Source organism: Bombina bombina, chromosome 4 (assembly GCF_027579735.1).
Source record: "Bombina bombina isolate aBomBom1 chromosome 4, aBomBom1.pri, whole genome shotgun sequence".
NCBI classification, from domain to species: Eukaryota; Metazoa; Chordata; class Amphibia; order Anura; family Bombinatoridae; genus Bombina; species Bombina bombina.
Genome location: NC_069502.1, coordinates 416449176 through 416476086, shown reverse-complemented (window position 1 = coordinate 416476086; position 26911 = coordinate 416449176). Strand labels below are relative to the sequence as shown.

Here is a 26911-nt window from a genome sequence, read left to right as displayed (position 1 = left end):
GCCCTCAACGAGGCCGGAAGAAGTCTTCATCCAAGCAGCAAGAAGTCCTCAACGAAGCCGGGAGATGTCTTCATCCAAGCGGGCAGAAGTGGTCCTCCAGACGGGCATAAGTCTTCATCCAGATGGCATCTTTTATCTTCATCCATCTGGCGCGGAGCAGCTCCATCTTCAAGACATCTGACAAGGAGCATCCTCTTCTTCCGACGACTAACACAGAATGAAGGTTCCTTTAAATGATGTCATCCAAGATGGCCTCTCTTGAATTTCGATTGGCTGATAGAATTCTATCAGCCAATCGGAATTAAAGGTGAAAAAATCCTATTGACTGATGCAATCAGCCAATAGGATTGAGCTTCAATCCTATTGGCTAATTGGATCAGCCAATAGGATTGAGCTTGCATTCTATTGGTTGATTGGAACAGCCAATAGAATGCAAGCTCAATCCTATTGGCTGATCCAATCAGCCAATAGGATTGAAGCTCAATCCTATTGGCTGATTGCTTCAGCCAATAGGATTTTTTCACCTTTAATTCCAATTGGCTGATAGAATTCTATTAGCCAATCAGAATTCAAGGGACGCCATCTTGGATGACATTATTTAAAGGAACCTTCATTCTGTGTTAGTCGACGGAAGAAGAGCATGCTCCATGTCGGATGTCTTGAAGATGGAGCCGCTCCGCGCCAGATGGATGAAGATAGAAGATGCCATCTGGATGAAGACTTTTGCCCGTCTGGAGGACCATTCTGCACCCTTGGATGAAGACTTCTCCCAGCTTCGTTGAGGACTTCTTGCCGATTGGATGAAGACTTCTTCCGACTTCATTGAGGATGGATCTTCGGTGGTTAGTGTTAGATTTTTTAAGGGTTTATTGAGTGGGTTTTATTTTTAAATTAGGGGTTTGGGCACTTGCAAAAGAGCTAAATGCCCTTTTAAGGGCAATGCCCATCCAAATGCCCTTTTCAGGGCAATGGGGAGCTTAGGTTTTTTAGTTAGAAATTTATTTGGGGGGTTTGGTTGTGTTGGTGGTGGGTTTTACTATTGGGGGGGGTTTGTATTTTTTTCTACAGGTAAAAGAGCTGATTTCTTTGGGGCAATGCCCCGCAAAAGGCCCTTTTAAGGGCTATTGGCAGTTTAGTTTAGGCTAGGGTTTTTTTTTTATTTTGGGGGGGCTTTTTTATTTTTATAGGGCTATTATATTAGGTGTAATTAGTTTAAATATTTGATCATTTCTTTTTTATTTTCTGTAATTTAGTGTTTTTTATTTTTTGTAATTTAGATAATTGTATTTAATTTATGTAATTTAGTTAATTATAGTGTAATGTTAGGTGTTAGTGTAGAACAGGTTAGGTTTTATTTTACAGGTAAATTTGTATTTATTTTAACTAGGTAGTTAGTAAATAGTTAATAACTATTTACTAACTAGTTTACCTAGTTAAAATAAATACAAACGTAGCTGTAAAATAAAAATAAACCTAAGCTAGATACAATGTAACTATTAGTTATATTGTAGCTAGCTTAGGGTTTATTTTATAGGTAAGTATTTAGTTTTAAATATTAAATATTTAGGTATTAATTGTAATATTTATTTAGATTTCTTTTAATTATAATAAAGTTAGTGGGTGTTAGGGTTGGACTTAGGGTTAGGTTTAGGGGTTAATAACTTTAGTATAGTGGCGGCAATTTTGTGGGCAGCAGATTAGGGGTTAATAACAGTAATGTAGGTTGCGGCGATGTTAGGGACAGCAGATTAGGGGTTGATAATATTTAAATAGTGTTTGCGATGCGGGAGTACGGTGGTTTAGGAGTTAATATGTTTATTCTAGTGGTGACAATGTCCGGAGCGGCAGATTAGGGGTTAATATTTTTATTATAGTGTTTGCAATGCGGGAGGGCCTCGGTTTAGGGGTTAATAGGTAGTTTATGGGTGTTAGTGTACTGTTTAGCACTTTTGATATGAGTTGTATGTTACAGCTTTGTAGCGTAAAACTCATAACTACTAACTTTAGATTGCTTTATGGATCTTGGCGGTATAGGCTGTACCGCTCACTTTTTGGCCTCCCAGGAAAAGCTTGTAATACCGGCGCTATGGAAATCCCATTGAAAAAAGACTTTACGGAAATTGCGTAAGTTGATTTGCGTTATGGCCAAAAAACTGTGCGGGACAGCTTTTTTGACAAGACTCGTAATAGCAGCCGTAGAGAAAAGGCAGCGTTATGAGCCATAACGCTGATTTTCACTCATAACGCAAAACTCGTAATCTAGCCGTAAGGTTGGTAAATCCACAGGTAATAAAAAGATCCATAAAAATAAGTCAGTTGGTTTTGATTGACTAGCATTTATTTAACACTACGTCATTGTAAAACTAAAAAGGGATTTTCTCTTTTATTATTGAAACTTGTATAAGTATTTTATAACATTCTCCACAAAAAATGCAAGATGTGTATTTAAAGGGACAGTCAAGTCCAAAAAAACTTTCATGTTTCAAATAGGGCATGCAATTTTAAACAACTTTCCAATTTACTTTTATCACCAAGTTTGCTTTGTTCTCTTCGTATTCTTAGTTGAAAGTTAAACATAGGAGGTTCATATGCTAATTTCTTAGACCTTGAAAGCCGCCTCTAATCTAAATGCATTTTGATAGTTTTTCACCACTAGGGGGCATTAGTTCACGTGTTTCATATAGATAACATTGAGCTCATGCACGTGAATTTACCATGAAGACAGCTCTGACTGTCAAAAGAACTGAAATAAGGGGGCAGTCTGCTGAGGCTTAGATACAAGGTAATTACAGAGGTAAAACGTGTATAATTATAACTGTGCTGGTTATGCAAAACTGGGGAATTGGTAATTAAGGGAATATCTATCTTTTAAAACAACAAAAATGCTGGTGTTGACTGTCCCTTTAACCTTTTCAAATAAAATTCTGTAGATTTTGTTTTACCTGCTGATTTAATTGACATATTTTAAAAATTATATTAATCAAAATAAAATTTATACATTTATAATAACAAAACTCCAAAGCAATACATTCACCAAGATTACAAGTTTTGCACTATACTGGGGGTGTAAATAACACAAAAAAATAAGCGGTATCGCACTTTCCATAGCGCTGCCATTACAAGTTACTGAAAAACCTTCTCTTGTTGCGCGGTATGGTGTGATAAGCTCCATATCGCACAAAACCCAAGACCTGATTTTATGTGTTCGTGCACTCTTTTCCCCATAAACATCAATGGGGAGAAAGTGTCAGCAACAAATAGCGATTGCGGTAACTCAAACCCCTTTGATTTCTATGGGGAACAGAAAGTTATGTTCAAACCTAACACCCTAACATAAACCCCTAGTCTAAATACCACTAATCCACCGCCCCGACATCGCCGACACTAAATAAAGTTATTAACCCCTAATCCACCACTCCCCGACATCGCCGACACTTAATAAAATGATTAACCCCTAATCTGCCGCCCCCGACATCGCCAACACTAAATAAACCTATTAACCCCTAAACCACCAGCCCCCCACATCACTTCTAATAAAATAAACCTATTAACCCCTAAACCGCCAGCCACCCACATCGCAACACACTAAATTAAACAATTAACCCCTAAACCTAACACCCTCCTAATTTTAAATTAAATTAACAATATAACTACAGTATCTTTAAATAAATAAAAACGTACCTGTGAAATACAAAAAAATAAGTTTAAACTATAAAATAACCTAACATTACTATTTTGAAACAATAAAATTAACCAAAAATAAAAAACTAAATTACAAATTAAAAAAATCCTAACATTACGAAAAAAATTTTTTACAAAAAATAAAAACTCTAAATTACGAACAATAAGAAAACTAAGATTACAAAAATAATAAACAAAATTATCCAAAATAATAACAATTAAACCTAATCTAATACCCCGATAAAAACAAAAAAAAACCTCCAAAATAAAAACACCCCCTAACCTAACAATAAACTACCAATAGCCCTCAAAAAGGCCTTTTGTACGGCATTGCCCTGAAGCAATCAGCTCTTAAAAAAAATACAAAGTCCCCCCTAAAAGTAAAATCCCCTATTTTAGAGTAGGGCTTTGGGCACAAAAGAGCTGAATGCCCTTTTAAGGGTAATGCCCATACAAATGCCCCTTAGGTTTTTTTAAGACTTATTTTAAGAGGTTGGTTGGTTGGGGGGGGTTACTTTTAGGGGTGACTTTGCAATTTTTTAAGGTAAAAGAGCTGATTGCTTCAGGGAAATGCCCTACAAAAGGCGATTTTAAGGGCTATTGGTAGTTAATTGTTAGGTTAGGGGGTGTTTTTATTTTGGGGGGGCTTTTTTATAGGGGTACTAGGTGATAAACCTGCCCAGAGGGCAGTCTATTTTTTTTAAAAAACTACAAGCTAATATTACATAAAATAAAATATGTAAAATTACAGAAAACAATAAATAAAGCTATTCAAAATAAAAAATGTAAACCTAAACTAATACCTCTATAAAAATAAAAAATCACGGGGGCGGAGCCGGCCATTGAACATCATGACTGCATAAAGTTTTTTCTCCGTCAATCCAGGCACTTTTCTTGGCAATAAATCAACCCGATCCGAGATACAAAGCAACCTGAGTGCCTTCCAAAACTCACCAAAGCCGGTAAACTGCAAATAGACCGCAAATTGTAAGTTGCAAAAAAACGGACAGATCGAAACTGCAACCTGTATAGAGAAGATCACATGGCTGCAATCGGATGACGCAGCAAATACAGGCACCTCACTTTCTCTGAAATGCGACTCACATCGCTCTGCAAACAACAGCCTCACACCTCTAAGGCCACTAAACTGCTATAGTACATAGCAGATACTTTCCCTATACCACATAATACTTATATCACCGTATAGGCCGTAGCACGCAGCATACAAGGGATCCTAAACAAACACAGACAGCTGTAGTAGCAGGTGAGTCCTCCGAACTCACAAACACACTGCATAGCTAACAGAAACAGTAGTGCTAGAGACTTGATTGCTAACCAGTCATACTTGGCCTACAGACAATAAAGTGGAATTCTAGCCTACAATATACCAGACTTCCTTATAACGTAAAAACTTTTAATAAAACTTTTTATAAGGCTGACAACTCTAAGGCCATAAAAAAGTCACCAAGTCAGCGTAGAAAATCTGCAGACTTCTAGAATACAATATATACTGCATCACATCTGTGACCACCTTACGCCTACCACCCACACTACAACACTCTTAATGGTGATAAGGCGTACTTCAAGGCCTGAAAAATCAAATAAAGGCCTCAATACAACCAGCACAAAAATTAACAACTTTTTTAAGGTTCTGGAACCTTCTACATAGGACACAGAAAACTCTCAAGATGCAGACTCCTTGTCATCTGATACAGATCCTTCTACACCGCTTACTAAAGCTGATATATGTAATCTTCCTACTAAAGCTGACTTCCCAACCTTCCTTACACAGGTGGGTAAACAAATAAAAGACTGACTTGCAGATTCAAAAAAGACTTATCTGATCTGGGCGACAGAGTTGTTTAGATAGAGGAAGATATGGAACAGTATAATACAGATATGGACTCTCCAGGTACATGACACCCTTATTCAACAACTGCACACACAGGTAGAGGACTTGGACAATAGGGGAAGATGACAAAATCTTCGGATCAGAGGGATCTCTGATTCCGCAATATCTCCAACAATTGTTCCAGTTCTTACTCCAACAAGAAATACCCACCATTCTATTGGAAAGAGCACACCGGGCACTGCACCCTAAGTCACTAGATGACGAGCCACGAGAGATATAATTATGAGATTCCAGAGCTTCAAAGACAAAGAACGAATCCTAGCAGCCTCCAGGAAGCTTGGCAGATCTCATATGAAGGAGACAAACTCAATACTTTGCTGATTTGAGCTCTATCACATTAAATAAGCGCAGATAAGTCAAATACCTCACAAATAACTTACAAGATCTGAAGATTCCTTACAGATGGGGCTTCCCCTTTTGCCTTAAAGTGTTACGTGAATTGCAAATCATTGTCTACAGAAACCCTGAAGACCTAGATGACTTCTGCAAACACCTAAAAATACCCACTCCATCTATAACCTCTCAGAAACATCCACAGTCTCCTGGGGACACTCCTCCACTACCTCCTCCAAAATAACAATGCACAAGCTGGACGAAAGTAACCCAAAAACAGACCAAAACCTTTTCTAAAGAAGAGGCCACCAAAACTGACCCCACATGACCATGGAATCCTGCTGCATGGACACATCTTGTGGTGAAGTATAATACCCTGGCAAAAGGTTGAACTGAACTTTTTTCTTATTTTCTTTTTTTTAGAGAGAGTTAGCTTAAACTGTAATGGCTAGATTTAGAGTTTTGTCGGTAGCGACCCACGTATCTAACGCTGGCTTTTTTTCTCCCGCACCTTTTAAATACCGCTGGTATTTAGAGTTCACAGAAGGGCTGCGTTAGGCTCCAAAAAGGGAGCGTAGAGCATAATTTACCGCCACTGCAACTCTAAATACCAGCGGTGCTTACGGACGCGGCCAGCTTCAAAAACGTGCTCGTGCACGATTCCCCCATAGAAAACAATGGGTCATTTTGAGCTGAAAAAAAAACAAACACCTGCAAAAAAGCAGCGTTCAGCTCCTAACGCAGCCCCATTGTTTCCTATGGGGAAACACTTCCTATGTCTGCACCTAACACCCTAAGATGTACCCCGAGTCTAAACACCCCTAACCTTAACTTATTAACCCCTAATCTGCCGCCCCCGCTATCGCTGACCCCTGCATATTATTATTAACCCCTAATCTGCCGCTCCGTACACCGCCGCAACCTACGTTATCCCTATGAACCCCTAATCTGCTGCCCCTAACACCGCCGACCCCTATATTATATTTATTAACCCCTAATATGCCGCCCCCAACGTCGCCTCCACCTACCTACAATTATTAACCCCTAATCTGCTGACCGGACCTCACCGCTACTATAATAAATGTATTAACCCATAATCCGCCTCACTCCCGCCTCAATAACCCTATAATAAATAGTATTAACCCCTAATCTGCCCTCCCTAACATCGCCGACACCTAACTTCAAGTATTAACCCCTAATATGCTGACCGGACCTCACCGCTACTCTAATAAATGTATTAACCCCTAAAGCTAAGGCTAACCCTAACACTAACACCCCCCTAAGTTAAATATAATTTTTATCTAACGAAATAAATTAACTCTTATTAAAGCTATCAATCAGATTGAGCTCACACTCTATTGGCTGATCGGAACAGCCAATAGAATGCGCGCTCAATCTGATTGGCTGATTGGATCAGCCAATCGGATTGAACTTGAATCTGATTGGCTGATTCCATCAGCCAATCAGAATTTTCCTACCTTAATTCCGATTGGCTGATAGAATCCTATCAGCCAATCGGAATTCGAGGGACGCCATCTTGGATGACGTCCCTTAAAGGAGCCTTCATTCGTCGGTAGTCCGTCGGGCCAGCAGGATGTTCCACGTCGGAGGTCTGCAAGATGGATCCTGAAGAAAGAAGATTGAAGACCCCGCTTGGAAGATGACATCGCCCGGATGGAAGACTTCTTCAGCGCCGCTTGGAGGATCACTTCATCGGATGGAAGACTTCTTCAGCGCCGCTTGGAGGATCAATTCTGACGCTCCGGATCTCCTCTTCAGTTCCATTGGTGGCTCGGCTGAGTGAAGACGACTCAAGGTAGGATGATCTTCAGGGGGGTAGTGTTAGGTTTTTTAAGGGGGGTTTGGGTTAGATTAGGTGTATGTGGGTGGTGGGTTTTAATGTTGGGGGGGGTTGTATTTTTCTTTTACAGGCAAAAGAGCAGTTTTCTTTGGGGCATGCCCCACAAAAGGCCCTTTTAAGGGCTGGTAAGGTAAAAGAGCTTTGAACTTTTTTAATTTAGAATAGGGTAGGGCATTTTTTTTTTTTTTTTTTTTTTTTTTTTATTTTATTAGGGGGCTTAGAGTAGGTGTAATTAGTTTAAAATTGTTGTAATATTTTTCTAATGTTTGTAAATATTTTTTTATTTTTTGTAACTTAGTTCTTTTTAATTTTTTGTACTTTAGTTAGTTTATTTAATTGTATTTATTTGTAGGTATTGTATTTAATTAATTTATTGATAGTGTAGTGTTAGGTTTAATTGTAGATAATTGTAGGTATTTTATTTAATTAATTTATTGATAGTGTAGTGTTAGGTTTAATTGTAACTTAGGTTAGGATTTATTTTACAGGTAATTTTGTAATTATTTTAACTAGGTAGCTATTAAATAGTAAATAACTATTTAATAGCTATTATACCTGGTTAAAATAAATACAAAGTTGCCTGTAAAATAAATATTAATCCTAAAATAGCTACAATATAATTATAATTTATATTGTAGCTATATTAGGGTTTATTTTACAGGTAAGTATTTAGCTTTAAATAGGAATAATTTATTTCGTTAGATTTAAATTATATTTAAGGGGGGTGTTAGTGTTAGGGTTAGATTTAGCTTTAGGGGTTAATAAATTTATTAGAGTAGCGGTGAGGTCTGGTCGGCAGATTAGGGGTTAATACTTGAAGTTAGGTGTCGGCGATGTTAGGGAAGGCAGATTAGGGGTTAATAATATTTATTATAGGGTTATTGAGGCGGGAGTGAGGCGGATTAGGGGTTAATACATTTATTATAGTAGCGGTGAGGTCCGGTCGGCAGATTAGGGGTTAATAATTGTAGGTAGGTGGTGGCGATGTTGGGGGGACAGATTAGGTGTTAATAAATATAATATAGGGGTCGGCGGTGTTAGTGGCAGCAGATTAGGGGTTCATAGGGATAACGTTGGTTGGCAGCGGTGTGCGGTCGGCAGATTAGGGGTTAAAAATTTTGAATAGAGTGGCGGCGATGTGGGGGGACCTCGGTTTAGGGGTACATAGGTAGTTTAGGGGTGTTAGTGTACTTTAGAGCACAGTAGTTAAGAGCTTTATGAACCGGCGTTAGCCCAGAAAGCTCTTAACTCCTGGCTTTTTTCTGCGGCTGGAGTTTTGTTGTTAGATTTCTAACGCTCACTTCAGCCACGACTCTAAATACCGGCGTTAGAAAGATCCCATTAAAAAGATAGGATACGCAAATGGCGTAGGGGGATCTGCGGTATGGAAAAGTCGCGGCTGTAAAGTGAGCGATAGACCCTTACCTACAAAACTCTAAATACCAGCGGTAGCCCAAAACCAGCGTTAGGAGCCTCTAACGCTGGTTTTGACGGCTAACGCCAAACTCTAAATCTAGCCGTAAGCATTTACTACAATGGACCCTAAAGGAAAAGTCAACAAAAGGGAAAGCAAATACGATCCCTTTTAGCATATTGACTCATGCTTTATTAAGACTGGAAAAGCCTCACATTATGATACCTTCTAAATCACAATGTTCCCCCCATTCACTGTTATTGATATGTTGAAATGTTCTATTATTGTTATATAGTTAAATTGTTCATATGTTGTTCTTTTTAATCCTGTTTTTGGAGATATTTACCCTTGTGATGCAACCTCATTCTACTTTCCTTCTCCTCGCTAACCCTCTTCCCTCTTTAGACGAGATGGACTTCGAAGTCCCCACACTCATCCACACCATATCAGGTATCCAAACTACCACACCAACTATTACATACCGGGAATATTTTACTCAAATGTCCCAAAAATCCTTTTCAAACTATCAAAACCACTTGTATAGCAGCCCCAGACCCTGCGCACAGGCAAACCCTCCCCCAGTTAATCATGGCCACTCCTAAAGTAACAATCCTCACACAAAATGCGAAAGGCCTCAATTCTCCCACAAAAAGATCTATTGCCCTGAATTGGTTTAAAAAAAATCAAGTAAAGGTGACATCATATTTTTGCAGGAGACATACTTCCTTAAACAATCAGAACCTACATTCACATCTAAACACTTACCAATAGGCTACTTCAATTCCTACAATGTGAAACAAAATGGAGTCAGAATCATATTTCGTCAGAACATCCCTTTCCAAGTTCTACATAAATTAAGTGATAATGAAGGAAGGTACATTATATTAGTTGGCCTCCTGTTTAATCAACCTCTCACCCTGGTAAATATATATGCCCCGAATACAGGCCAAACACATTTCATTAAGAAAGTGACTCAGGAACTACTAAGTGTAGCAAAATGAACTATCATACTTGCTGGAGATTAAAACTCTCTTTAATCTCTCTTAAAGCTCTCTTGGAGCGATCGCGACGTCCCTAATGGACATATGGAGACTACACCACCCTTCACAAAGAACATTTACTTTTTTCTCAAATCCACGCCAAACCTACTCCATGTTAGATTATATCTCTTTTGACCAAAATAGTCTCATATTAGCCAATTTTTCAGATATTACACCTATACCCTGGTGATCGTTCCATGGTCTCCCCTTCCCTGACATGGCTAGATAAACCGATAACCGATTTTCAATGTTGACTTGATGAGAACCTCCTCCTTTAAAAAATCCTCAGATATATAATTTATTAATATACAAATTGTTCAGTTAAATTAAGACACCAGTGTCACTTCTAAAATAATCTAATAAAATAAACCTAATGACATAATAAACATTGAGCTTCAATGTTGCAATGACTAATACCGCAACATTTAACAACTTACAATAAGTATAAATATACAATAAGTATAAATATAAATACCAGTCTATTCATATAGACAGACTTTAGCACAGATAACAGCTATTATAGCTACGATTTATAAAAATAGGTCAGCAAATATAATAACCACAAGCGTTCCGCTAATAGAGGTGTTCCAATGATTCTGTAGCTGTGGTTGGTCAGAAAAAGTTATTCAGATGTAGCACAGCGTATGGCTCTAATGTTTATCTGTATGTGGTAAACAGATATAAGGAAGTCATATGCATATGTCTCAGTGTTTTAGTTCACAGCAGTTATTGTCACAATGGTTGTTTTCAAAAAAGACCTTGTTTAGATAGGTCATCTGTAGTTCTGTCAGAGTGAAGTACTCACAGTGCACTGCGGTTATCATGTCTCCACTTTTCAGGACTCCAATCTTCCAGATGGTGATAGGTAATCTCCAAGGTTTAGCTGTAGTCGGTTTTCGGCTTTTATACCGGTCTTTTCTTTGGGTGCTCTTAAGTTCAGCCCCTCTCGAACCGGCTCACCACCAGACGTCTTAGATCATTCTTTTTCAGCAGAATATAGGTCCTAACATAGACACACTTGATTCTGCTTCTTTGCCGTGATCTTAGTAATCAGTTCTATCAGGAAACCTATAAGTGGCTTATATCTTGGTCTCATTGTGGTATTTTTAATGCAACTCTGATTTGGGAGGCTATTGTGAATAAGGCAACTTTTATGATTTTTGCATAGCATATTGCAACAGTTTAAACACTGTATAGTATTGACTCATATTCTGGTTCCTACAAATATATTTCAATGTGTCTATAAATATTAACTAATAATAAGACCTTATGCGTTTAAATAAATTTTATGGTTTTGTATATGCATTTTATTGGGATCTTATTTTAAAGAATAATTATTAAATATATTGCATTATAACCCAGCCAAATACTGACAGTATTAAAGTGGGGCCCCTCCTCACTAGAACCCTTAAATCATGGACTAACACCAATTTTATTCACAAAATGACATTGTCTATGAAAGTAGATCCATTGCAATTTTTTTTAGTGATTATTACAGTAAACTATACAATATCCCCACCAGGGAGCAATCAACGGACATTGACACAATCGATAAATACATCACTGACTCAGACATACTACCCCATTCTTACCAGCTCTCCAAACAATTAGATGAACCAATCACAGCCCAAGAAATCCTAGCAGCAATAAAAGATACCCCTTCACAAAAATCTAGGTTCAGATGGCCTCTCAACCACCTATTATAAACATTTTCAACACATCCTGGTCCTTCATCTTTAGAAATTATTTAATTCATTGGATAATGAGAATTCCTTTTCACCTACCCTTTTAGAGGCCTATATATCTGTTATACCCAAACCCGGCAAACCCACCACAGAGCCAGGGAACTACCGACCAATTTATCTATTGAATGGAGACAAAAATAAATGCAAAGATGTTAGCTAAAATAATTAATAGTATACTACCCACTCTTGTACATGTTGACCAAGCAGGCTTTGTTCCGCACAGGGAGGCCAAAGATAATACCATGAGAACCTTTAATCTCATGGGATATGCAAAATACCACGACATTTCCTCTATTCTGGTCTCCACTGATGCGGAAAAAGCCTTCGACAGGCTCAATTGGAATTTCTTACGTAGCACACTCAAACACTTCAAGTTCGGTGAAACTATGATTAAAATAATTTTCCAGCTTTATTCCAATCCTACTGAGTCCTATCCCAGAGCTTTACCATAAAAAATATCACTAGACAAGGTTGTCCCCTTTCCCCAATCCTCTTCATCCTCACAATGGAAGTCTTAGCAGCACATATACGTAATAACCCAGACATTAAAGGCCTTCAAGTAGGATCAAATAATTAGAAAGTTGCTATGTTCACAGATGATATTCTCCTCACAGTATTATCCCCTGCCACCTCCCTACCAGCATTATTACAAGAATGTAATGACTTTAGCAAACTGTCCCAATTCCTGATAAACTACAGTAAATCAGAAATCCTTAATATCTCTATGACACTGTCCGACTTCTCAACCCTAAAACAAATCTGCCCCCTTAAACTCCAAACCTCACATTTAAAATATCTAGGGGTGATGTCTCCACGTTTATGGAGACTTTTCCATCTCAACTACAAACCCTTATTACAGTCGATCCAGCACTCTCTCAGGGTATGGAAGGATAAACCCCTATTGAGCTGGGGGAGAATCCAATCCATCAAGATGACTGTACTAACCAAAATATTATATATCCTTCAGGCTATGCCAATTGCTTTACCCAAACACTACCTTCAACAATTACAATGTTGGGAATGAACTCATCCTAGAATAAACAAAGCAACTATGTATAGACTGCTGCAGAGCGGTGGCCTAGGACTACCTCGAATCCAAATATACTATTAGTCCACTGTCCTGCATTACAGGGGTGATTCCAAGGCATGGATATTCTTAGACTCATAGTTATTGAAATCTCCATCCCCAGGATCACTTTGTTGGCTCCCCAAAACCAAACGTACACCACCTTGCATATCCTCACCCCTTTACAGACATATTTTTGACACTTGGGATTATCTATTAAAAACAAACCCATCCCTCTCCACACCTACTTCTCCGTTAACCCCAATTTCACTTAATGCAGAATATATAGGAGGTCTTGAAACTATACAAAAAGGCCTAGTGATTCAGGAAATACCCAAAACTATTCCTATGGCAAATTTTCTTAACCAGGCCAAACTAAAGTCTGGAGCAGAATGTCAGCAAACGGTACATAATTCTTTCTCATCCTGGCTAAAATATTCTCAACTTCAACACCTTATTTAAAGAGCCAAAGACAAACCAGATCTCCTAAGGAACCCCACACCCTTTGAACGGGTCTGTTTGTCCACTACCATACCCAAGAGCTCCCTCTCATTGGCCAAAACACTATTACAAATGACTCAATTATCCATACTACTCACACAATGACACTGCAAACTACATGCCCCTATGGACACCAAGTGCTGTCTTAAAATCTTCCATAACACACAAAAATCCTCCAGCTCACCCAAAATCATAGAATTAAATTTTAAAATCCTCCTTAGATGGTACTTGACCCCAGCGAGATTCAAAAACATATACCCTACATCATCACCCATGTGTTGGAGAGGGAATTATTGTACATATGTGGTGGAAATGCAATAAACTAACCCCTTCTTGGGAGGCTATCGAACAAACTTTCCAATTCTTACTAGGACCAGATTTTATACTGACCCCGGCCTCTGTTTTATTTAATGAAAACCCAATGGTAACTTGCAAAATTAAAACAACTTTGCTGAGTATAGGCTTAAATAGCCCGAAATCCCTCATTTCCTTACACTGGAAATCTTCCAATACACTGACACTAGACCTATGGTTCCAAAAAACTGACAAATTAATAGCTCTTGAGGAATATGGCTTTCATAGACGAAATAAAGCCTCCTTTTTCGCGGCTATCAAATTTTACTGGGAGACTCTGTGCTATACAAATAGAGACTAGACCAAAATCATATGTTTTAGTTACAAGAGCACAGACTTCCCAGTTCCATATCATCCTCGTTTTTCCTAAGCAATATACTTATAAAATAACGCTGTAATCCGATTGGGGAGTGGCTAACCCGTCGCCATTTTTAGTCATGATTTTCAGTGGCTCTGCTTATACTCTGAACCATAAGGCAATTTTCTCTACACTATCTTTTGATCTATTCTTATGAGAAGTGGGAGCTGATCAAGCGAAAGATTTGGAGTTAATCAATGTCTTTTTTACTGGAATCCAAAACAAAGAGCATCGGATCTGATTAAGACTGCAGGTGGCAGCCTTTATAATTCCATCAACATCCCCCCCAGTCAGATTTATGACCGGTTAAGAACTGCTCTGCTTTACTACGAATAACACACTCTACGGATTTAACTTTCCTCTTATACCCCAGATAACGTTGGCAATAGAGATCCTGACAACTTCTGTGACTATGACGGCAGACATAGAGGCACTACTGAAATGGCTATCACTTAAAATGGAGGAACAGTTCACCTCCCTTACTAGAAGCTTGATAACCGAGAGGGGTGACCTCGCAGAGGGAAACATGATATTAGTGGATGTGGAAGACTTCTCTCATATCGTAAGCCCTGCAAAAGCTGAGGAACACAGTGCCACACACAAGGTGGCAGTCAGCAAGAACAGCGATCGCCTGCTAGAAGCTGCAATAACTGTCGAGACTGAAACTGATCCCATGCTGGTGTCACAGGGAACCATCTTCTTTCCCGGAGCGCCATCTACTCATCGAGATATGCTCCTTTTCTCTGCTCCTACTACTGTCCTGAATACAGAGTTGTCGTCTGGGGCCTGTGATGGAGCGGCCGGCCTCCGGGCTCTTGAGGAGACTCCAATTAGAGCATGGAGCTGCAGTGACCATGCTCACATCGAGATGAAGGAACACAGAGTCTCCCAGTCCCAAACAAGAAGAGCTGATGTCTGGACACTTTTACAATCTGGGCTATTCGCATACCCACAGCTCTTACTGCCTCATGCCAAGTGAACTCTTTCTCACATACGTCCTCCTTACAGTTTGTCAGACTTATTTTTCTCCAATCTGTGCAGCTCAGCCTCAGGACTAAAGAGAGGTATTGGATGACTATTTCACCAACTGTAAAGTTCTCATGCGGGGTACTAAGTCTAAATTCTGATATCTTAAAGTGAACTTTAATCTGTGGTGGCTCCATACAGTATTGACATTATAGTTTCTTTACTCTGAGTAATGTTTATAATAGTGCACTTATGCCCTTACTTGTATCCTTTGTCTATTTTTGTATGTATGCCCCACAGCTTATACACTTACTCAGACTGCTATCTATGGGCTCATAATCTGGTTTCACTTAAGCTTAGACATACTAGATAACCTCAATCTGGGTATGCATTTCCTTTGTTCCTAGCAAATTATTTGCCCCGTATAACTACCTAAGAGACACTAGTATGAGGCATGTTTAGGGAGCCATACAGACTGATGCCACTAATAGATAATATGACTACTTGTAGTGAAACATATTAACCTACTTTATGGAGATCTCATATTATATATAGATCTTCTTATTTAGAACCATATACCCACTCCTCTCTCACCCACTAGGAATTCTGGGGTACCGCCCCCATATTTGATGAGCGCAGTCTCCCCTCTTATATATAAGTCTGACTTCAGCTGCCTTATACGCCATGTTTTTAGGGGTCACAATTAATACTAGAAAAGCCCTTAGATATCCTTACTTAAGGTCACTCATAGTTCACTTCTTACTAGTTTTACTGATAATTCCTCATTAGGTCTACCTTGCCCTATGTACGCAGGGTCTCTGGCTATCCTACTTATATTTCCACATCATCTATGTTTCATGATCTTTTCACAAGTGTCAGACCACATTTTAATTTTTAGCAAATTGTTACCATTAGCTAGTTTCATGGGACCTATTTCTTAGACCCTTATACTATGCCTTCACATACGATTGGGTCTATAACTTTCTATTAACAGAGGTACATTGCCCTCAGTGCTTGGAAGAAGTAGATGTACTATTGATGTTTCAGTGTAGTATGTGTGTTATCCCATCTCTTTTTAAATAAGCTCACATTCAGAGTTACACTCGTATATTTTATATCCTAAGCAGTGTTTACCCACTGTTTTCTATTAACTACTATGAAGCCCAAAAGTGGCTGCCAATCTATCATATATTTTTCAGTTTTTGTGTTCAAATGGCCCATAAGAGGTCATCCAAATAGCCAGTCATTTAAGCTATCTTATCTATAAAATAGAGGTTTTAAAGCCTATTTACTGTTATTCACTGCTGTGTTGCAAATATTAATGTCTATTGAACAATGGTATGCATGTCCTTGATGTTATAAGGCGATCATTGTATGCTGTTTTTATCGCAAAACCTCAATAAAAAACTATTTACAAAAAAAAAAATAACTAATCCTACTCACCATAGATATCACGAGACCTATCCATCTCACGCAGTATTCAAGATTCTTTATCTGCGACCCTTTCCTTCCTTGTTTTTCTTTATCCCTTCCCCTTACCATTTCAAAACCCTATGCTCTTCTGAGTCAATGCACATATACCCCATGATATTCAATCCCAAGCACTATTTTCCTCATACTTAATACTGAAAGTGGACTTGTGTATCAGCATCCTTCTATTCTAACCTACTACAAATAGGACTCTGGGGCCTCCCTCTTTTGGATAGACTCAGGGTCCATTACCAATCGAGACCACCAGGGGACACTGTACAGTACTACAATGACAACCAAGAGATGGTCACAGCTTGCTATACATGAAACCTAAGTACCCCCTATTTTTACGGGGTATACCACTGGATGATAAGAAACAGTTAAAGCGATTGGACTGTTTAATCTCCACTGAAAATCACTGTAATATGTATGTTGTTTTTTTTTATATTTTTTATTAAGGTTTACCAAAAAGTATACATCAAAAAGATAATAATGCGATACATCGATATATACGATCATAGGTATACATACAAAAATAGAATCAATCACATTATTAGTTTGATCCTAAATAAAACGGTAAAGAGCTATGTATCACCTTGTTGAAGAATATACATTTTTTGTAGCAGGAGATGCACAACAAGGTCTTTAAACTGAAAAAGGAGCCTCTTTTAGACCCTGTAACTCTATAGGGATATTTGACATCTAAAGGAGGCAAATTATAGGTAACAGACCACTTATGGGTACCGTCTCTTGGTAAAACCTAAATGTTAAGTTTTAATGCTGTAAAGGTTATGTAAATAGTATCTGCTGTAGCATTTGACTGAAACACCTGCCACTTAGTGCTAAGACTTATGTAGTATAGTCATCTGCCATGTATAAGGAATGGCAAATGCTGAAAGGGAAGAGTATAATCAGAAACTACTGATTGCAAACTACTGTAAATGCTAACTAGATGGTAGGTAATATTATAAACTGTGAAATGGCCATTGAATATGTCCTCTTATGGGTCATATTGTGGGCAGCCAAAAATAGAGTAAACTCTTCATCTGTTAGAGTGAATATCTGCACATAGTACATTTGTATGTGTGGGTCTTTATTCAAATAGAAACAGATATAGGGGAGTCTACATCAGCTCAATGTGCACCACGCAGACAGAAGTGAACACAACACATCATAGCTTGTGTATTTGGAAAAGCAGAAGAGGTGGGGAACATTTAAGATAACTATATCTATTGAAAATACCATCCAATGTGCTGTCATTCAGGGATATATTACTTATGTTTATAAATAAACTCTGAGGAATGTTGGTCTAGTGATTACTCATATTAATTGGCTATAATATCACACATCTTACAAGGTGAAGTAGCATCAAAATACAAGCCAAAAATAGGAATACAACAATTTAAAGCAGAATTTTAGGTAAAGATCTTGCTTACTCAATGACTCTTTAGTCTCCGGTACAGTAACCATCATAATAAGTAAGAGCAGTAGAAGTGTTACATTACAGCTTCCAATGAGAAACAGAAATCAAGGATTAGTACCAGGTAATCAGTCTATAAGCCACAGTCAGAGGGTTACCCTATCCCAGTTTTACTAAACAGGTAATGCCATCTCCCGGGCATTAGTAAGTTAGCTCTTCTTGTTTATAGCTAAAAAAGAAGTAAAAATTCTATTTATTTATCTATCTATCAATCTATCTATCAATAAACTACCAATAGCCCTTAAAATGGCCTTTTGTAGGGCATTGCCCTAAATAAATCAGCTATTTTACATACAAAAATTAAAATGTACCCCTAACAGTAAAAGCCCCACACAACCAAACTCCCAAAATAAAAAAACTAAGTCTAAAAAAAACCTAAGCTATCCATTGCCCCTAAAGGGACATTTGTATGGGCATTGCCCTTAAAAGGGCATTCAGCTTTTTTACTACCCTTAAAAGGGCAATCAGCTCCTTTACAAACCAAAAAAACCCTAATCTAAAAAAAGGGATCCCAAAAAATAAAAAAAAGCAGAAGACTAAGCCCCAAATAGGTACTCACCGTTTCTGAAGTCCAGTGGTGAAAGTCTTCCAGGCAGCTCCATCATCTTCTATCTTCATCCGGAGCAAAGGCTGCACAGAGCGGTCTTCCCCAATGTGCGGATCCGGAGCGGTGGTCCTCAGCGGAGGCGATCCCCAGCGGTGTGGAGGCTCCTCTTCATCCGATCTCTGTCATACACTAAAAATTGAATGGAAGGTACCGCATTCAATTTGGGGTACCTTGCATTCCTATTGGCTGAAATTTTGAAATCAGCCAATAGGATTAGAGCTACTGAAATCCTAAAATATCAGACCGCTCTGTGCAGCCAACATTTCTTTGAGAATGCGTGTGCAACTGGTGGCGGAAGCATTATAAATTTGATTATAGTATAGATTAGATTAGGCTTAATTGTTATTATTTTGGATAATTTCGTTTATTATTTTTTGTAATCTTAGAGTTTTTTTATTTTTCGTAATTTTAGAGTTTTTATTTTTTGTAATGTAATTTTTGTATTATTGCGTAGTGATAGGATTTTTTTAATTTGTAATTTATTTTTTTACATTAATTATATTGTTTTAAAATAGTAATGTTAGGTTACTTAATAGTTTAAACTTAGTTTTTTTATTTCACAGGTAAGTTTTTATTTATTTAAAGATAGTTATATTGTCAATTTAATTTAAAATTAGGGGGGTGTTAGGGTTAGAGGTTAATAGTTTAATTTAGTGTGTTGAAATGTGGGGGCCGACTGTCTAGCGGTTAATAGGTTTATTTTATTAGAAGCAATGTGGCGGCAGGTGGTTTAGGGGTTAATAGGTTTATTATAGTAGTAGCAATGTGGGGGGCCAGCGGTTTAGGGGGTTAATATATTTATTTAGTGTTGGCGATGTGGGTGGGCGGCGGATTAGGGGTTAGTAAATTTTATATAGTCATTGCAATGCGGGAGGGTGGAGGTGTATGGGGTAAATAGGTAGTTTATGGGTGTTAGTGAACTTTGTAACATTTTAGTTATGAGTTTTGTGAAACATTTTTGTTTTGCAAAATCCATAACTACTGGTCTCAGATCGCGGTAAGGATCAGCGCGGTATAGGCTATAACGCAAGCATTTTAGCCTGACCACACAACTTGTAATACAGCAGTATGGAAATCCTGCACTCAAACGTCATTTTTTGAGTAATGGATTGTTGTGTTACAGGCTAAAATTCTTTTGGTACAGCTATACCGCTGCGACTTGTAATACAGGAGACCTGCCATTCCATGCGCAATGGCCAATTTTTCAGCGGTATAGCCGTACTGCACCATACTGCAAAACTTGTAATCTTGCTGTTTGCATTTTACAAATACAGAATGTTAGAATAGTAGTGTGTGAAGGGGACAGATAAAATACTTGGAGGTAAAATACTGATACACAGGCTTTAAGGTGAGCAATCCTGGCTTACAAGGACTATTAAATCTAAATAGAGATACTCTAAACAAAACAACGCAAAATTGTTACTGGCATGATTCCTAAAAGGGTGAGATGATTATGACTATAATTAAATCAGATTAAGGGTGATCTAATATCCACTTACCCCACAGTCATTTGCGCCATCCCCACACATGCCAACATAGTAGCTAAAACAGTAAAGAGAATTTGACATATTAAATGAATATATAAATGATCATATTTTCAGTCAGCTACATAAAAGGTGAAGGAGACAAACAAGTGGTAATTTGCTTAGCCATAATTTAGTAAATAAAATGTTTACTAAACTTCTATTAGCAAATGTACTTTGTTCTCTTAGTATTCTTTGTTAAAAAGCAGATAGGTAGGCTCAGGAGTGAGCATAAATCTAAAGGACTATATGGCAGCAATCTTGCAAGAATACTTTCAACAATGTTTTGTTTTGCAAGTGCAGTAGATGGCAGCAGTATTTGCTACCATTTGGTGCTCCAGAACCATGCAAGCTACCTGTCTAGGCATTAATTTCAACAGAGAATACAATAAGAATGAAACTAATTTGATAATAGAAGTAAATTGTGTATATATGCCACAGTGAATGCATAGTCCTAACAGTAAAGCATGGAGGTGGTGGTGGTGGGGGGGGGGTGATGACAAAGGGCTGCAGAAGTGAAATAGGTGTTAGGGAGATGACATTTATAGATGGCACCATGAATGCCTGTGGATATATAAAATTACTGTCTGACAAGAATGCTCCCAGTCTACAGAAGCTTGGTGGAAGATGAATATTCCAGCATTATAACAATCCAAAACACACTTTAAAATCACAAAAGAGTTTCTTAAATTGAAAAAAGTTATAACTATGGCCTAGCCAAGTATGGGCTAGATTACAAGTGGCACACTAACAGTTGCGTATGGGCGATATCTCGATTATAGCAGGTTTTTGCGTGTTGGGTTAACTGTTACATTAGAATAAAAAAGTTGCACAAAAAACATAAAAAATACATGTAAAAGTACTCATAATAACACTGTTTAATAAACAATATTGAAATAAATCCCAATAAAAAGTTATAAGGACTCAAAGATATGAGGTCTCAGGGGTTTCTTTAACATAGAGACATATATGTCTAAATATGTATGTGTATATGTGTATATATGTACAGTGGGGCAAAAAAGTATTTAGTCAGCCACCAATTGTGCAAGTTCTCCCACTTAAGAAGATGAGAGAGGCCTGTAATTTTCATCATAGGTATACCTCAACTATGAGAGACAAAATGTGGAAACAAATCCAGACAATCACATTGTCTGATTTGGAAAGGATTTATTTGCAAATTATAGTGGAAAATAAGTATTTGGTCACTATTAAAAGTTAATCTCAATACTTTGTTATATATCCTTTGTTGGCAATGACAGAGGTCAAACGTTTTCTGTAAGTCTTCACAAGGTTGTCACACACTGTTGCTGGTATGTTGGCCCATTCCTGCATGCAGATCTCCTCTAGAGCAGTGATGTTTTGGGGCTGTCGCTGGGCAACACGGACTTTCAACTCCCTCCAAAGGTTTTCTATGGGGTTGAGATCTGGAGACTGGCTAGGCCACTCCAGGAACTTGAAATGCTTCTTATGAAGCCACTCCTTCGTTGCCCGGGCGGTGTGTTTGGGATCATTGTCATGCTGAAAGACCCAGCCACGTTTCATCTTCAATGCCCTTGCTGATGGAAGGAGGTTTGCACTCAAAATCTCACGATACATGGCCCCATTCATTCTTTCATGTACATGGATGAGTCGTCCTGTTCCCTTTGCAGAGAAACAGCCCCAAAGCATGATGTTGCCACCCCCATGCTTCACAGTAGGTATGGTGTTTTTTGGTTGCAACTCAGCATTCTCTATCCTCCAAACACGACGAGTTGTGTTTCTACCAAACAGTTCTACTTTGGTTTCATCTGACCATATGACATTCTCCCAATCCGCTTCTGGATCATCCAAATGCTCTCTAGCATACTTCAGATGGGCCCGGACATGTACTGGCTTAAGCAGGGGACACGTCTGGCACTGCAGGATCTGAGTCCCTGGCGGCGTAGTGTGTTACTGATGGTAGCCTTTGTTACGTTGGTCCCAGCTCTCTGCAGGTCATTCACTAGGTCCCCCCGTGTGGTTCTGGGATGTTTGCTCACCGTTCTTGTGATCATTTTGACCCCATGGGGTAAGATCTTGCGTGGAGCCCCAGATCGAGGGAGATTATCAGTGGTCTTGTATGTCTTCCATTTTCTAATTATTGCTCCCACAGTTGATTTCTTCACACCAAGCTGCTTGCCTATTTCAGAATCAGTCTTCCCAGCCTGGTGCAGGTCTACAATTTTGTTTCTGGTGTCCTTCGACAGCTCTTTGGTCTTCACCATAGTGGAGTTTGGAGTGTGAATGTTTGAGGTTGTGGACAGTTGTCTTTTATACTGATAACAAGTTCAAACAGGTGCCATTAATACAGGTAATGAGTGGAGGACAGAGGAGCCTCTTAAAGAAGAAGATACAGGTCTGTGAGAGCCAGAAATCTTGCTTTTTGTAGGTGACCAAATACTTATTTTCCACCATAATTTGCAAATAAATTATTTCCAAATCAGACAATGTGATTGTCTGGATTTGTTTCCACGTTTTGTCTCTTATAGTTGAGGTATACCTATGATGAAAATTACAGGCCTCTATCATCTTCTTAAGTAGAAAAACTTGCACAATTGGTGGCTGACTAAATACTTTTTTGCCCCACTGTATGTATACATATATACACATATATATTAGTGCATTAGAGCACTTTGCAGTCAAGTAGCTGAAAACATGTAAAATCATATTTATTTTCATATTAATTAAAGTGTTTAAAGGGATATGGAACACACATTTTTCCTTTCGTGATTTAGATAGAGCATGCAATATTACGCAACTTTTTAGTTTACTTCTATTATCAATTTTCTTCATTCTCTTTCTATCTTTATTTGAAAAAGCAGGAATGTAAGGTTAGGAGCCGGGCCATTTTTGGTTCAGCACCTGGGTAGAGCTTGCTGATTGGTTTGCTACATTTAGCCACCAATTAGCAAGCACTAATCAGATGCTGAACCAAAAATGGGTCAGTTCTTAAGCTTACATTCCTGCTTTTTAAAATAAGGATAGAAAGAGAACGAAGAAAAACTGTTAATAGGAGTAAACTAGAAAGTTACTTATAATTGCACGCTCTATCTGAATTATGAAAGAAAAAAATTGGGTTCAGTATCCCTTTAAGTGTGTATTATAAATTGAAGTAAAACTAACCTGACATGAAAATATGAATATTTTGCATTCCAATGTTCTTAGCATATAGGGAATATGTTATAAGTATTTTTAAATAGACATTCTTATATATATATTTATATATATATTTATATATATATATATATATATATATATATATATATATATATATATATACTGTATAGATAGATATATACTGTATAGATAGACAGATAGATAGATACACTCACCGGTCCCTTTATTAGGTATACCTGTTCAATTGCTTGGTAACACAAATTGCTAATCAGCCAATCAATCAATCCATTTAGGCATTCAAACCAAGCATCAGAATCGGGAAAACATGGGGATTTAAGTGACTTTGAACATGGCATGGTTGTTGATGTCAGATGGACTGGTTTGACTATTTCAAACATTGCTACTCTACTGCGATTTTCACAAACAACCTTTTTTAGGGTTTACAGAAAATGGTCCAAAAAAGAGAAAATATCCAGTGAGTGGCAGTTGTGTGGATGAAAATGCCTTGTTGATGTCAGAGGTCAGAGAATGGGCAGACTGGTGCGAGATGATAGAAAGGCAACAGTAACTCAAATAATTACTTGTTACAACCAAGATATGCAGAATACCATCTTGTTCAGAGGAGAATTGCCTGGTATTTCGGGGCTGGACTGGTATTTTGGGGCTGGACTGACAATACTTGGCGGGATCAGACTGATATACTTCAGGAAAATTTTCCTCTGTGAAAAGCACACTGGTCTAAAACAGGCTGCCTCCAGGTGGTAAATCACCATAGAACTAGCTGATGAGCTGTTGTTCATTCCTGGAAGAGCGTTTCTCTCTTTGTATGCAAATTAATATGACCCTGGGGAAGTCTCCCTATGGGTGATGGGGGAAACCAGACGTGGACTCTTTGCCCAGTGTACTTAGAGGAATGTGGCTGCACCTCACTGACGAGGTCCATAGGAGGCTGAAACGATTGTCTGGGGTTGTCATTTTCCTTGTTCAGAGAAGAATCGCCTGGTATTTCAGGGCTGGACTGGAATTTCGGGGCTGGACTGACAATACTTGGCGGGATCAGACTGATATAATTCAGGAAATTTTTCCTCTGTGAAAAGCACACTGGTCTAAAAGAGGCTGCTTCCGGGTGGTAAATTGCCATAGAACTAGCTGATGAGCAGTTGCTCATTCCTGGAAGAGCGTTTCTCTCTTTGTATGCAAATTAATATGACCCTGGGGAAGCCTCCCTATGGGTGATGGGGGAAACCAGACGTAGACTCTTTACCCAGTCTGCTTAGAGGAATGTGGCTGCACCTCACTGACGAGGCCCATAGGAGGCTGAAACGATCGTCTGGGGTTGTCATCTTCTTGTTCAGAGGAGAATTGCCTGGTATTTTGGGTCTGGACAGACCTTACTTGATGGGATCAGACTGAGATACTTCAGGAAAGTTTTCCTCTGTGAAAAGCACACTGGTCTAAAAGAGGCTGCTTCCGGGTGGTAAATTGCCATAGAACTAGCTGATGAGCTGTTGTTTGTTCCTGGTAGAGCGCTTCTCTCTTTGTATGCAAATTAATATGACCCTGGGGAAGTCTCCTTATGGGTGATGGGGGAAACCAGATATGGACTCCTTGCCCAGTGTGCTTAGAGGAATGTGGCTGCACCTCACTGATGAGGTCTATAGGAGGCTGAAATGATTGTCTGGGGTTGTCATGTTCCTTGTTTAGAGGAGAATCGCCTGGTATTTCGGGGCTGGGTTGACCTTACTTGGCGGGATCAGACTGATATACTTAAGGAAAGTTTCCCTCTGTGAAAAGCACACTGGTCTTAATGAGGCTGCCTCCGGGTGGTAAATCGCCATAGAACTAGCTGATGAGCTGTTGTTCGTTCCTGGTAGAGTGCTTCTCTCTTCATGTGCAAATTAATATGACCCTGGGGAAGTCTCCCTATGGGTGATGGGGGAAACCAGACGTGAACTCCTTGCCCAGTGGGCTTAGAGGAATGTGGTTGCACCTCACTGACGAGGCCCATAGGAGGCCGAAACGATCATCTGGGGTTGTCATGTTCTTGTTCAGAGGAGAATTGCCTGGTATTTTGGGGCTGGACTGACAATACTTGGTGGGATCAGACTGATATACTTCAGGAAAATTTTCCTCTGTGAAAAGCACACTGGTCTAAAAGAGGCTGCTTTCGGGTGGTAAATCGCCATAGAACTAGCTGATGAGCTGTTGTTCGTTCCTGGAAGATCGTTTCTCTCTTCGTATGCAAATTAATATGACCCTGGGGAAGTCTCCCTATGGGTGATGGGGGAAACTAGACGTGGACTCCTTGCCCAGTGTGCTTAGAGGAATGTGGCTGCACCTCACTGACGAGGCCCATAGGAGGCTGAAACGATCGTCTGGGGTTGTCATGTTCCTTGTTCAGAGGAGAATTGCCTGGTATTTCGGGGCTTGACTGACCTTACTTTATGGGATCAGACTGATATACTTCAGGAAAGTTTTCCTCTGTAAAAAGCACAATGGTCTAAAAGAGGCTGCTTTCGGGTGGTAAATTGCCATAAAACTAGCTGATGAGCTGTTGTTTGTTCGTGGTAGAGCGCTTCTCTCTTTGTATGCAAATTAATATAACAATGGGGATGTCTCCCTATGGGTGATGGGGGAAACCAGATGTGGACTCCTTGCTCAGTGTGCTTAGAGGAATTTTGCTGCACTTCACTGACGAGACCCATAGGAGGCCAAAATGATCATCTGGGGTTGTCATGTTCCTTGTTCAGAGGAGAATTGTCTGGTATTTCGGGGCTGGACTGACCTTACTTGATGGGATCAGACTGATATACCTCAGGAAAGTTTATCTCTGTGAAAAGCACACTGGTCTAAAAGAGGCTGCTTCCGGGTGGTAAATCGCCATAGAACTAGCTGATGAGCTGTTGTTCGTTCCTGGTAGAGCGCTTCTCTGTTCATATGGAACTATAATTGTAACACTAATAAGGGTGAATTATTTCTGCCAGCTCAGGACACTGTTTTTGTAAAATACTATTTGGTTCTTAGACAAGCTCTATAGCTTGTGCTAGAACTGTTCCACTGAACTTCCCTTTAAGAACCAGACAAGACCACCAAAAATAACTATTAACGCTTGATCTTTGTCTTAAATGGGACTAGACTCTAAGAACCATACACTTGGGGTGACACACTCTACATAAAACATAAACACAAATATGTATACAGGAACCAATACCAGCACAAAATATTACTATGAACAAAAGAAAGAGGAGTCTGGGGAACATCTGCCATGTACACCAAATCTATGGGGCCGATTTAACAAAGTGTGAGCACATTGATAAATGCTGACAGTATACGCTGTCTACATTTATCATTGCTCAAGCAGTTTTGGTCAACTGCTTGTGCATTGCCACCCCCTGCAGATTCGTGGCCAATCAGCCGCTAGCAGGAGGTGTCAATCAACCCTATCATATGCAATCGGGCGGATTG

The 26911-nt window shown here is 39.0% G+C and overlaps 1 protein-coding gene across 1 annotated transcript in view; it reads right to left on the bottom strand.

Annotated features, from left to right (window-relative positions):
* LOC128656363 (probable cation-transporting ATPase 13A4) overlaps positions 1-26911 on the bottom strand; it is a 299696-nt gene that overhangs the window by 63855 nt on the left and 208930 nt on the right. Inside the window, exon 20 of the mRNA XM_053710226.1 lies at positions 20288-20330. Within this exon, the coding sequence (XP_053566201.1) occupies positions 20288-20330 (43 nt within the window). The remainder of the gene's footprint in view (positions 1-20287; positions 20331-26911) is intronic.